Raw genomic sequence first — 11081 nt, forward strand, 5'->3', positions numbered from 1 at the left:
GGTCTTTCTAGTGTTAATGTTTTAATTCAATTCAATTCAATTTTATTTGTATAGCTCAAATTCACAACAACAGTTGTCTCGATGGGCTTCGTACCAGTAATTGTTAAGTGAACCCAGGAGGGGAGAGGGAACGAGGGACAGTACATGGATCGCACTGCACCAAACAGAGGCATGGAGAACTGAATGATGAATAATGATCAAGAATAGAGGAAAAAAGAGGACAGAACCCCAGTGCACCATAGCTACCCCAGCTTCAACTTCTAGCAGCCTAAGAACAACTTTATTGTTATTGTTAATTTTAATTTAAACACATTAACATTAAGTTAAATAATCTCTGAATACTAATTAGTCTGACAATAAGCCTGTCCAAAGAGGAATGTTTTCAGTCTAGCTTTGAATGTAGAAACTGAGTCGGCCTCTCTTATATGAGCTGGGAGTTTATTCCATAAGACAGGGGCTTGGTGGCTAAACGCTCTACCTCCAACATTACTCTTACTAATTCTAGGAAGCACAAGCAGTCCTCATTTTGCTCTGTTTGGTTGGTAAAGCACTATGAGGTCCTTAATATAGGACGGGGTCATACCATGTAAGGCCTTATAGGTTAGCAGGAGGAGTTTGAACTTGATTCTAGAATCAACTGGGAGCAAATGAAGTGAAACTAACACAGTATAATGTCTAATGTTTTAGGTCAAATGAGAGTAACTTGGCAAATGTTTGGTTTGGACAGGATCCTCCAGAGCGTCTTGGATGTGTAAGCAGCGTACTGAAGAAGCACCCGGCCAAGGAGCGACCCTGAAGCTGGGGCTGGACTCGGATGATGGAAGCTTAAGCAGTGGGACCTACAGCATCTCCGGGGCTCCTCCAGCCTGCGCCTCCTCCGACTCTCAGCACTGCAGGTCCTCCTCGAAGGCCCGCTCCACCTCCGTCAAAGAGTCCGACATTTTGAGCGACGAGGACGACGACGGCTTCATCGAGGGGGGAGCGAGGAGGAGCAGCGGCGAAAGCAGCTCCCCAACCAGCGCCATCGAGGCCCAGTTCCTGGAGCTCAAACTGTCGGAGAAGGCCTCTTCCAAGCGCTCGCCGGCGCCGTGCGTACAGCCAGAGAGAGTCGGGGACACCCCGGAGGTGGAGCCCAAACTGGTGCGCGGACACTTTAGCGCGGTCAAGAGGAAAGGCAGCGGCGTCAGGAGGAGTCCGCAGGTGCTGTTGCACATGAAGGATCAGCACAGGTCACTGGACAGCCAGACGGACCCAACATTTTCAACAGGAGTGGACCTGAACTCGCTGCTGGAGAGGGAGTTCAGCGTCCAGAGCCTGACCTCTGTGGTCAATGAAGAATGTTTCTATGACGCAGCAGAGAGCTGCACATCTGACTCCAGGAAGAACCCATGTCCATAGTCCCCCTCAGTAAACACACTTTATCCCATCCATGCAGTTTGGGGGCAGGGGTGTCTGTTGAAAGAGCCCCCTGCATTGTTGTGGAGTCCAGCAGAGCCGCTCTGAAGCTCCACGGTCGGTCAGGGTGACGCCTGCCTGCCTGCCAGCTCAGAGGTGAGCAGTGAGACACGCGTCTTCACAGAGAAGCAACGAAGGGGATTTCTCTGGACTCTGCAGGCTGTCTGAGTGACAGTCGAGCTCCCCCCCCCTTTGCAGCTCAGCCTGATTGGCGTTTCCTACCCGACTTTTGACCTTTTTTCTGTGAAGAAATGGTGAGAATATCTAAGCCTGTCACTTCCCAATGCAAGTCCAGAGTGCATATATAGCCACAGGAGATGAAGCGGGCTCCTCTGGCAGGCACAGCAACCATTTGGCTCTGTTGGACAGACAGCCGGCTTCCACACGGGTGTTTGGTTCCACGAAATAAAACGCAGCTGACAGAGAAAATGAGGAGGGGGACGGACTTCACACCCTGGAAGCCTTTTTGCTGGTTTTGGTGCACTAAAGTACACTGTTTGCCTGAAAATTTGAATTATTTTTCTATGTACAGATCATGCTATACTACTGTTTTTATTTATTTCTGAGAACCTTTTTAGTGGTTAACTCTTAGTTAAAGAATTTCTCTTATATTAAAAAAGAAAAAAATCCGATGCTTTGTTGCCTGTTTATTTGATTTTTATTTTTTTTACAGAGCTGGATTTGCTATTTGGCTGTTTTTTTTTTTGCATCCTGGAGATTCAAACCGTTTCTCATGTTTGGATCTTTTATATAAAAATACATTTCCCCTTTTTTTTAATTTTGTGTACCTTTTATACATACTTGATCCTGTACAGTTAAGAAATAAGAATTTACAATAAAAGGAGCTGATATTTTTTTCTCTAAAGATGGTTAATAGATTCTGAGGTACTGTCAACAAGAGGCAAACCACTAAATATCTCTTTGCAATGCCTTTAATGCTAGTATACCAATGAATGTGAATGCTCTATTCTCATGGATTACAAAATAAAATAAAAATGTTACTTGTGGACAACATCACAATGACTTATCTGCACCTTCCGTTGTGTATTTACTGACCGGTAAGACGGTCAGGGAAGGTTATTGACGAGGATGCAGGACTCTGCTTTGGAAGCAAACGGTAAAATCCTAAATAAAACACAGAATTGTTGCAAGATTTGGACAAAAAAATGGGTTTGATGAAGTGATAATCAAAATGAACTCAACATTGGCAATCTGTAATTCCATATTAGACATCTGCAGAGGTGATTGGGTTTCTCATTTAATAACCATTGTGCTATCCTAGGCACTTTAACATTGGGAGTTGGGTCATCTAGACCCACTGGACAGTGCTCTGAACCTTTTTTCTTCAATGATTTGTGATCTTCACTGGTGTCCATGGATTACATGAAATCTTTCCACCTTTATCCACCTTTGTCATGGTAGGGAGAACACGTCAATGCAAGGGTGGGGTCATCTAAGATAGCACAAGGGTTAACCCTCGTGCTATCTAACGGTTAGATGACCCCCCCCCCCCCCCCCCCCCCTTACAATGACGTGTTCTCCCTACCATGATAAAGATGGAAAGATTTCATGTAATCCATGGACACCAGTGAGGATCACAAATCATTGAAGAAAAAAGGTTCAGAGCACTGTCTAGTGGGTCTAGATGACCCAACTCCCAATGTTAAAGTGCCTAGGATAGCACAAGGGTTACAATGATAGTGTCACTTTTCAAAACCTCCAGTGGTCATTTGAGGAACTGCAACATTTGGTACGCGTCAAACCTGATTTTTTTTTTTTTGCTCAGAATGAAGCTACACCAAAGGTTTAGCAAAAACTATGACTCCCAGGTAAAATAAAAGTCATTACAAGGGTGAGTTTGTGCAGAAGTTTATTTTTGACTTCACAGATGCTCCTCTGCAGACCTCGGTTGTAACCAGTGGTTTTTTGAGTTCCTGTTGCTTTTCCATCAGCTAGAACTCGTTTGGTCATTCTCCTCTGAACTCTGGCACTGACAAGGCCTTTTTCACCCACAGAACTGCCGCTGCCCGGATGTTTTCTCTATTTCAGATGATTCTCTGTAAACCCTAGAGATGGTTGAGGGTGCAAATCCCAGTAGGTCAGCAGTTTCTGAAATACTCGTCTGGCACCAACAACAGTGCAACGTTCAAAGTCACTTCAATCACCTTTCTTCCTAATTCTGATGCTGCAGCAGATCATCTTGACCATGTCTACATGCCCAAATGCATTGATCTGCTGCCATTTGATTGGATGATTAAAGTTGGACAGGTGTACCCAAGAAAATGACCAGAAGTGCATGGACTAAATGAGATTTTCTTCTTTTCTTTTTTTTACTTAGAATGCCTGAGTTCACTTACTTCCATGTAAGGGGCAGTTATGACCCCTAATATTAATACATTTTCAAAGACTCATTTAATATGTTATTTGTAAGACTTATGATAGAATAAAACGTTTCCAGCTGACATGTCAGTGTTTTTAGAGTCGGTCAATTTGCACAGCCTTCCACTGTTTTAGGAGGCTCGTCTCGGCTCATATTTACCGTTTTCTCCTTCATCCAGGTTTTCCTCCTCGCATTCTAAACAGCTCCGAGGCAGACAGCCAAACATTTAAATCTGTGTACACAAGCTCTTTTACAACTTCATTTTACAGTCTGTGACAAATCACTGACTGCAGCGACACACTCCATGACAGTAATGATGAAGGATGGGGAGATGAAAGCCACGATTCATGAGGTAGATTCAGGCAAAAAAATAGGAAGGAATCATTTTGTTTTGAAATCTAGACCATTATATTGAGTGAGTTCCTTGTTAAAGTATCAACCTCTACTTAATCTAAAGGTTTTCAAGAAAATAAGTACATTCAAACACAAATGTCAATTTAATACTTAAGTAACCAATCTGAACTCTTTTCTCTTGTGCCAAACTAATATACAGAAGGTAAACGTCCCGTTTCCCATTAGGTCAGTCTATAATAAACTACATTCATTTTATTTTTGCTCAATTGGTTATTTTTGCTTAAAAAAAATGGAAAGTTTGGACATTTTTGGTGATAATTTGTCACTTACAGGACAAAAAACTATGACAAAACTGAAGGTAAAAATGTAATTTTACGTTTAGATCCATTTGAAGGAAGTCCCAAATCACCTATAAATAAGTCCCAACACATAAAATGCCAAATCTTCTGGAAGCTTAGCTTTGAGAAACATTGCATTCTATTTGCAGAGACAAAGTCTTGTTGATGTTGCGTGGAGGGAGTTTGCAGGCAGCAGTGGAGTCGGATGCAGGAGGGAGTGGGAGGTGGGTTTGCTACGGCGAACTGTCTCACTGCTGTGTCAAAGCAGCCTGAGGCCGCATGTCGACTTTGACACGCCTTTTAAATGCTGCGAGACATGAGCTGTCAGAGGAACTCTTTATACGGCGCCATGACAATTTTCTAACAATTTTATGCCCAAGAGCAGCAAACGCTGCCTTTGGCTGAAGAACAGATCGCTAAAAGACCAAAGAATGGGAGCTGGAGTGTTGAGAAAAAACTCCCAGCCTAAAGCCGTAACCTAAAGCTGACAACAAAAAATAATGCTTCACTCACAATATCTTGAATTCTTTTAAAAAATGATTTTGGAAAACAGACTAATTAAGCCGGTTTCGACCAAATAATAGTAGAAAAATCCAGGGCATGTATGATGGTGACACAAAGAAGAAGAAATTGAATGTTTTTGAACACTGCATCACTTTATTTACAGAGAATAGAAGCCATGTTTGATTTAAAAAAAAGTCGTTTTTTTTTTTTTTGCATAAAAACACTAACCAACCTTTATTTACAAGTCCAACTCTAACAGCAACACATTAGCTGGATTTCCTGAAATAATTTGGACCAAATTAAATGAAAAGTATCTGATTTTGTTTATGAAAACCCACTTCAATGAAAACTGTGAAAAATGAAGCTTAAAATTACAATATTTATTCAAATCTTTGTGAATCAGCATCTAAAAAGATTTGTTTGCAGACCCCAAGCTTCCTGCTCCCACATGAGCTCTCAATTTCTAATGAACTACTGCCGCTCTGCAGAAACTAGGTTTTAGAAAAAAAAAAAAGGTTTTGGGATTTTGGCCAAATTTGTTCATATTGATAACTAAAAGACCCCAGGACAATCTTACAATAACAGATCAAAACATGATTGGAATGGATCTTCAAGCATTTGTGTACATCTGATTTACCTGTGGTGGTGAAATTAGTGCTTCATACATGAAAGTGAACTGAATCGACAAAAAATGGTCATGGATTTCAATTTTCTAGCCAAAAAAAGGGAATAGGTCAGAACTTTAGTGGGAAATCCAATGAGTGATGAGAGACTTTGACACCTTAAGCATCAAAGCAAAAATGATAAATACATTGAGTTGTTCTCTGAACTTTTTAGGTTTGGTTGTTTTTCTCCTTTTATTGAAGAATTATAAAACATTCCAAACAAGATATGATTAAAAAAAAGCTTTTTTTTCCTAAATGTTTTGGTCTTGGATGAATGCTGGATTTTTTTTTTTATTAAAAAAACGGACAGCCACTAACTGATCTGGATCTGAGTTAACATCATTTACTCAAAATCTACCCTCTATTTGGACCAATACTTTGATTATTAATGAGAATCCTACAGAGAAGTGAATCATCTGAACCATTAAAAAAAAGAAACCCACATAGTTGATGGAGTAAAAGTTAAAGCAGGAGGTCCAGGAACTTTCTATTCCAGCCTGAAGTAACTTCACAGAGCCACTGCTGCACACGCACACCTCATTAGCTGGTAACTACCCTGCTGCTCCTCCACAAGACATAATTTCTCACCATTAAAATCACCCACATGCCACCACCTATCAAAATAAAAGCTCAATACCACCCTACATTTCTTTTGGGTCACAGATTGGGTTAAAAAAAGACACAGTGGCGCATCACTCCTGCTTCCCTGGCATGAAGGTTCTTGATTGTTGCTGGAGATTATCACCCACCTCTTATCAGAGCGGAGTGAAACCTCCCTGTAGCAAGTTGGTCCAAACACGCCATCTGCCACGCTGGCAGGGAGCAGCCGTGTTCTGCCGCTAACAATCTGCTGAGCTGTTTGAAGAGGAGGATTCAGATTTTGTGTTGCTTTTCTAGAATTCATTAATAATACCTTAATTTACATTGTTATGGGTGTTTCTGAGCTAATAAACAAAAATCTGTCCTTCTGCCTCATTATTTAGGCAAATATGTAAACAGTTGGTTTTTTATACGCAGACAGTGAGTTGAAACATTCAAGGACATCCTTTTAAATCTTTTAATGTCGGTCCAAGTTCCCTGGTGCCACAGAGACCTTTTTTTTTCTCTTTTAGTTCCAAATTCACAGCAATTCCTTTTTCCTCTAAGCTCTGCGTCTCATGTGACCAGGCGCCAAAAAGCAAAAAAAAAAAAAAAAAAAAAGAAAAGAAAATGTGCTGCTGCCATGATCTGGTTCTCTAAAGTTCTCTCATCTCCCACAGCGGAGGTGTTAAATGAAAGTGAACAACGAAACGGAACATTAAGAGCGGTTTCCGGAAAACACAAAATGGAAGCTTGGAGTTGCTGTGAGCACGTGGAAACCCGTGCGTTTACACGACCCACACACTCCACGTTAGCTCCCTGGGAGCACGTCACAGCTAAGAGCAGCCAGTTGTTTGTCCCCGCGCTAACAGATGCCATTAGTCTCCTTCTCGCCTTACTGTCAGCACGGCTGCGGCCGGCTCATGGCCGTGCGTCCGCCGCCGGGCTGTTACCTGTGCCGAGGCGCCTCAGCCTCAGCTCCTCCCTGAACTCGTAGCTGAGGAGCCCGGGCTCCCGCCTGCACAGGCCAGCGTAAGCATCGGCCAAAGCCTGGATGTGCGGTATGCTGAGTTCTGTGGGACGCAGGAGGGGGTCCACGTCCGCCTCTTGCATCATCTCCTGTGTCAGCTCTGCACGCCGCGCTTCGGGAAACAACTTCCTGGGACGAGAAAAACACGACGGATCACGTTTCTGCTTTGATATCCCACCGATCATGTAAGTTTAATCGGGTTTTTAAGTTCAAACGGAAAGAAACCATCCCTCAGCAATGATCTCAAATCTGGGAAGTTAATTGAAATCACACAAAGAACGGCTCATGAATAGTTCATTTGCTTGGCAGCCGCGTTGTGTCGTCAGGGAATGTCGGGAAGCTCGCAGACACAAAGTTCCTGCACAGAAACCGCTGTGATTTGAATCCCCGACTCTCATTTGTTTAGCTGACTTTCACTCAGAGAAGTCAAACAAGAGACAAACGCTCCTGTTTCTACAAACACTTCCCTGTCAACGCTGTTGTCTTGGGCGTTTTTCCACGCCCTCTTCAGCACAGACGCTTTTGAAGGCGCTCCGAGCTCTCATGCTGCCTCCTCAGTTCGGCCGTTACATAAAAATCTTCTGCCTCGTCTTTCCTGTGACACCCCAATGACTCATAATTGCTGCTCTCTTTCACACAGCCAGCGTTCCTTTATTATCCGAGCCTACATGCGCCTTCCCAACGAGCGCGGGGGCGGCGGGCAGCGAGCACATGCATGTGGCGGTGTGGGCTTTGTCGCTGGTGGTTGTGAACAGAGCTCTGAAGTTGCTCCACAGTGCAGGAAGCATCAATCGCTGTGGGATTTGTGAGAGGAAAAAAGGCAAATCTGGAAGCCACTGTAATGGGGGATGAAACGGGGATTCTGTCAGGGAGCAGAACGCAGAGGGAATGACAGATGAGGACGACTCAAAAGCAAAGAAAAAAAAAACAGGGAAGTTGGGGGGATGAAGGCCTCATCACTGTGCTTACTGTAGTCCTTTATGGCAGTGCTTCCTGCGGAACTGGAAAACGTTCCTGACGACTTTCTCCACCAGCTTGAAGGGCTGTTGTATTCGGGGCTGAAGCAGGGGGGTGAAGTGCACGACTCCCACATCCACCTGCACACACAGAACAAGAGAGGAAATCCAAACAGCGGGCTGGTTAGCAAAGGCTACCCAAACTAAGAAAAAGAAAAAAAGAGGAGACAGAAGACTGAGAAACTCTACGAGAGACGCAAAGACAAAAAGAGATGGACGTGTTTACAAAAAACCAAAGGAGGAGGCTGTAAATAAGATGACGCAGCATGACTGGCTGGCGAGCCAATTCCTGTTGCCACAGTAACACCTGTGTGATGGACCATAGAAACAGACTCTCTCTGTCCCCTGCATCAGCAGCGGCTTTCTTAATACCTTAAAGCGCGACGGCATGGCAAATCTTTTCCCTCACAGTGTCTGGATCAAAATGAGAGAACCAGATCAAAGCGGAATGACCACATACAGACACGGTGGTGGAGAAGTGCTTCTGACGGCTGTTAAAAACCTTGTCTTGGCGGGGCTCAGCTTAGTGAAGAATATCTCTGAATAATATATACTGTGGATGTAAATCTTAGGTCTGCTCCGGAGAGAAAAATGACAAAACATCCTCATAACTGTTCTAAATCCACTGATTTAAAATAATAAAAAACTACCATCAAAACGAAAAATTAAAAAAAGAAGCAGCCCTTTTTGTGACATATATCCGATGATCTTGTTAGCATTAGAAAGTCTGCAGAATTTTTTGCACTAAAAGGAAATCTGAAAAAAAGTCTCAATAATTTGATTAATAACTCTTGAGGTAAAAACAATGTCTTCATAATTTTCTCCTCTGCCAACTTAACTCTGTCATGACCTTTTGCTAATTTAGCAACAAAAAAAAGCAACACATTTATTTTTATAAATGCCTCGATGTTATCAAAACTGGTAACTTTTTTGGTAAATATAAGCGACTATTTTTTGTGAACTACAATCCATCATGTTTGCAGATGATACACGGTAGTAGCAGTAGCAGCTAATTAGGACTTCTGCCTCCATCATTAAAGGATATAAACACTAATTTAATCCAAATCAAATTAAAGATGTTTCATTTTTAATATAAACAGCTGCTGATGGACAAATTTGGAAAAAATAATACAAATGTTTATGGATAAATTCTAATTTCAATTGTTACACTTAAGACATGCTTTTTAAATCACAAATGAAACTTGTCTGTTGACTAAATTCAAACTGAGTTGGTATTTTGAGAAGAATTTTGTAGTTTTATGTAATTTTTGTATAATAATATACCATTATAGCTTTATTTGCATAGAAACTTCCTTATTTAAAAAAAAAAACTAAATGATGCAAATATGTGGAAACATAATGTGGAAATAATTATGTTTATTATTTATCCAATCCATCAGTTCTATTTATCACACTTTTAACAAAACAAGCATTCTTTAAATTATTTAATGTTCTATTATTAAAATGCGTATTTATTTTTTTATTTTATCAATATCTTTTACACTTTCAAACACGTGAGACTTTTATTTTTAAACATTTGTTAGCTAACACATTTATACAACGGACAATGATAAAAAAGAGAAGGTAGAAAAAGCAGATTTTTTTCTTCTTTTTCCAATCTTTGAATCATCCTAATAAACGACAGAGGACAATGAAGAGAAAGAAATCTTTTTCATGTGAGACTTTTTTGATATTTGGAAAATAAATACATTTATAGACTGAAAAAGGCTACCATTTTAATAATCCATGCTTTTACAGCAATAAGTATATATGGTTTGATGGCACCAAGCTCTTTTCTTGGATGATTTTCCGCTGAATCTGTGGGTTTGGCACAAACAGACTCGCCGGCAGTTGGCCGTCTGTCTTTTCACAGTATGTAACAGCCACATTATCCTAGTGAGGGGGAACTGAACTGTACAACGGGTGTCTGAACAAACTAACAATGACACACATCTGTGGTGATAGTCAGAATAACTCTTTTCATCAATTTTTTTTTGTGCTTTTATTTCTACCCAAGATCTTCAAATCATTTTATGTAGCATAAGAACAGGATTCAGTGTCTAGAAAAAAAGTAGAGAATGGTTTGATAATAAAATACATACAAGGGGAATAAAAAAAAAAGGTGCTTATCTACCACCCAACAGCATAATTTAAAGGAAAACAAATAAGCAAATAACAGACGTCTCAAGGACACGGACCCCACTTCTCAGACATAAAACAGAACAACATCCTTTTCAGCTGCAAAAGCCCCGTGGAGCTTCATGAGCATCCTTGCAGCTCGTATTTCTGGGTGGTGTGACTCACTCCTTCACAGCTGCATTTTACTGGGGCTCGAGGCTGGTGTCCAGAATTAGAGAAGGAAAGCAACAGTGGTCCAAGGGCGCGCAAAGTATTTCTAGTGAGAGCCTCAGATGTCCCCTTGTTTTGAATCAGTCAGGTCAAGCTGAGTGTTACCTTCAATTAGATCTATGGATCCTCTTGTTGTTCGGATATGTCGAGATGCCTCCTGCTGCGGTGGCGTTTAATGGAACAGCGGTGGTGGGGACTGTTTGTCTCAACCGCCTCAGACAATATATGGTGTTTTTTAGACTATATGTTTCTTGTTTTGTAGTTGGCCAGGGGTGTGACTTAAACTCAGGAGCGAGTTATATGTGATTTCTTTAAAACATAAATGGCCTAATATATTTTTCCAATAACACCCGGTTGTCCTTTAGCGGTTGTTTCCCACAAAGAACCACTAGAGGGCACTGTAGATGTAGA

At 41.5% G+C, this 11081-nt stretch overlaps 2 protein-coding genes across 7 annotated transcripts in view; one reads left to right on the top strand and one right to left on the bottom strand.

Moving 5' to 3' along the window:
• The window catches only part of tiam2a (TIAM Rac1 associated GEF 2a), a 93412-nt gene extending 90937 nt beyond the window's left edge, over positions 1–2475 (top strand). For all 3 annotated transcript variants that reach the window (XM_078941033.1, XM_023952066.2, XM_023952067.2), the window contains exon 27: positions 728–2475. In XM_078941033.1, coding sequence (XP_078797159.1) covers positions 728–1398 — 671 coding nt within the window. In that variant the 3' untranslated portion in view covers positions 1399–2475. The remainder of the gene's footprint in view (positions 1–727) is intronic.
• Positions 2476–5162: 2687 nt separating this feature from the next.
• The window catches only part of tfb1m (transcription factor B1, mitochondrial), a 35256-nt gene continuing 29337 nt past the window's right edge, over positions 5163–11081 (bottom strand). For 2 of the 4 annotated variants that reach the window (XM_004082631.5, XM_078941037.1), the window contains exons 7-8: positions 8275–8402; positions 5163–7434 (exon numbers count right to left, since the gene is read on the bottom strand). In XM_004082631.5, coding sequence (XP_004082679.2) covers positions 7197–7434; positions 8275–8402 — 366 coding nt within the window. In that variant the 3' untranslated portion in view covers positions 5163–7196. Of the gene's footprint in view, positions 7435–7826; positions 8168–8274; positions 8403–11081 lie in introns of those variants that run through there. The other 2 variants (XM_020713393.2, XM_020713394.2) reach the window with 2 other exon arrangements.

This window comes from Oryzias latipes, chromosome 22, assembly GCF_053564925.1.
Source record: "Oryzias latipes strain Hd-rR chromosome 22, Olatipes_Hd-rR_3.1".
NCBI lineage: Eukaryota > Metazoa > Chordata > Actinopteri > Beloniformes > Adrianichthyidae > Oryzias > Oryzias latipes.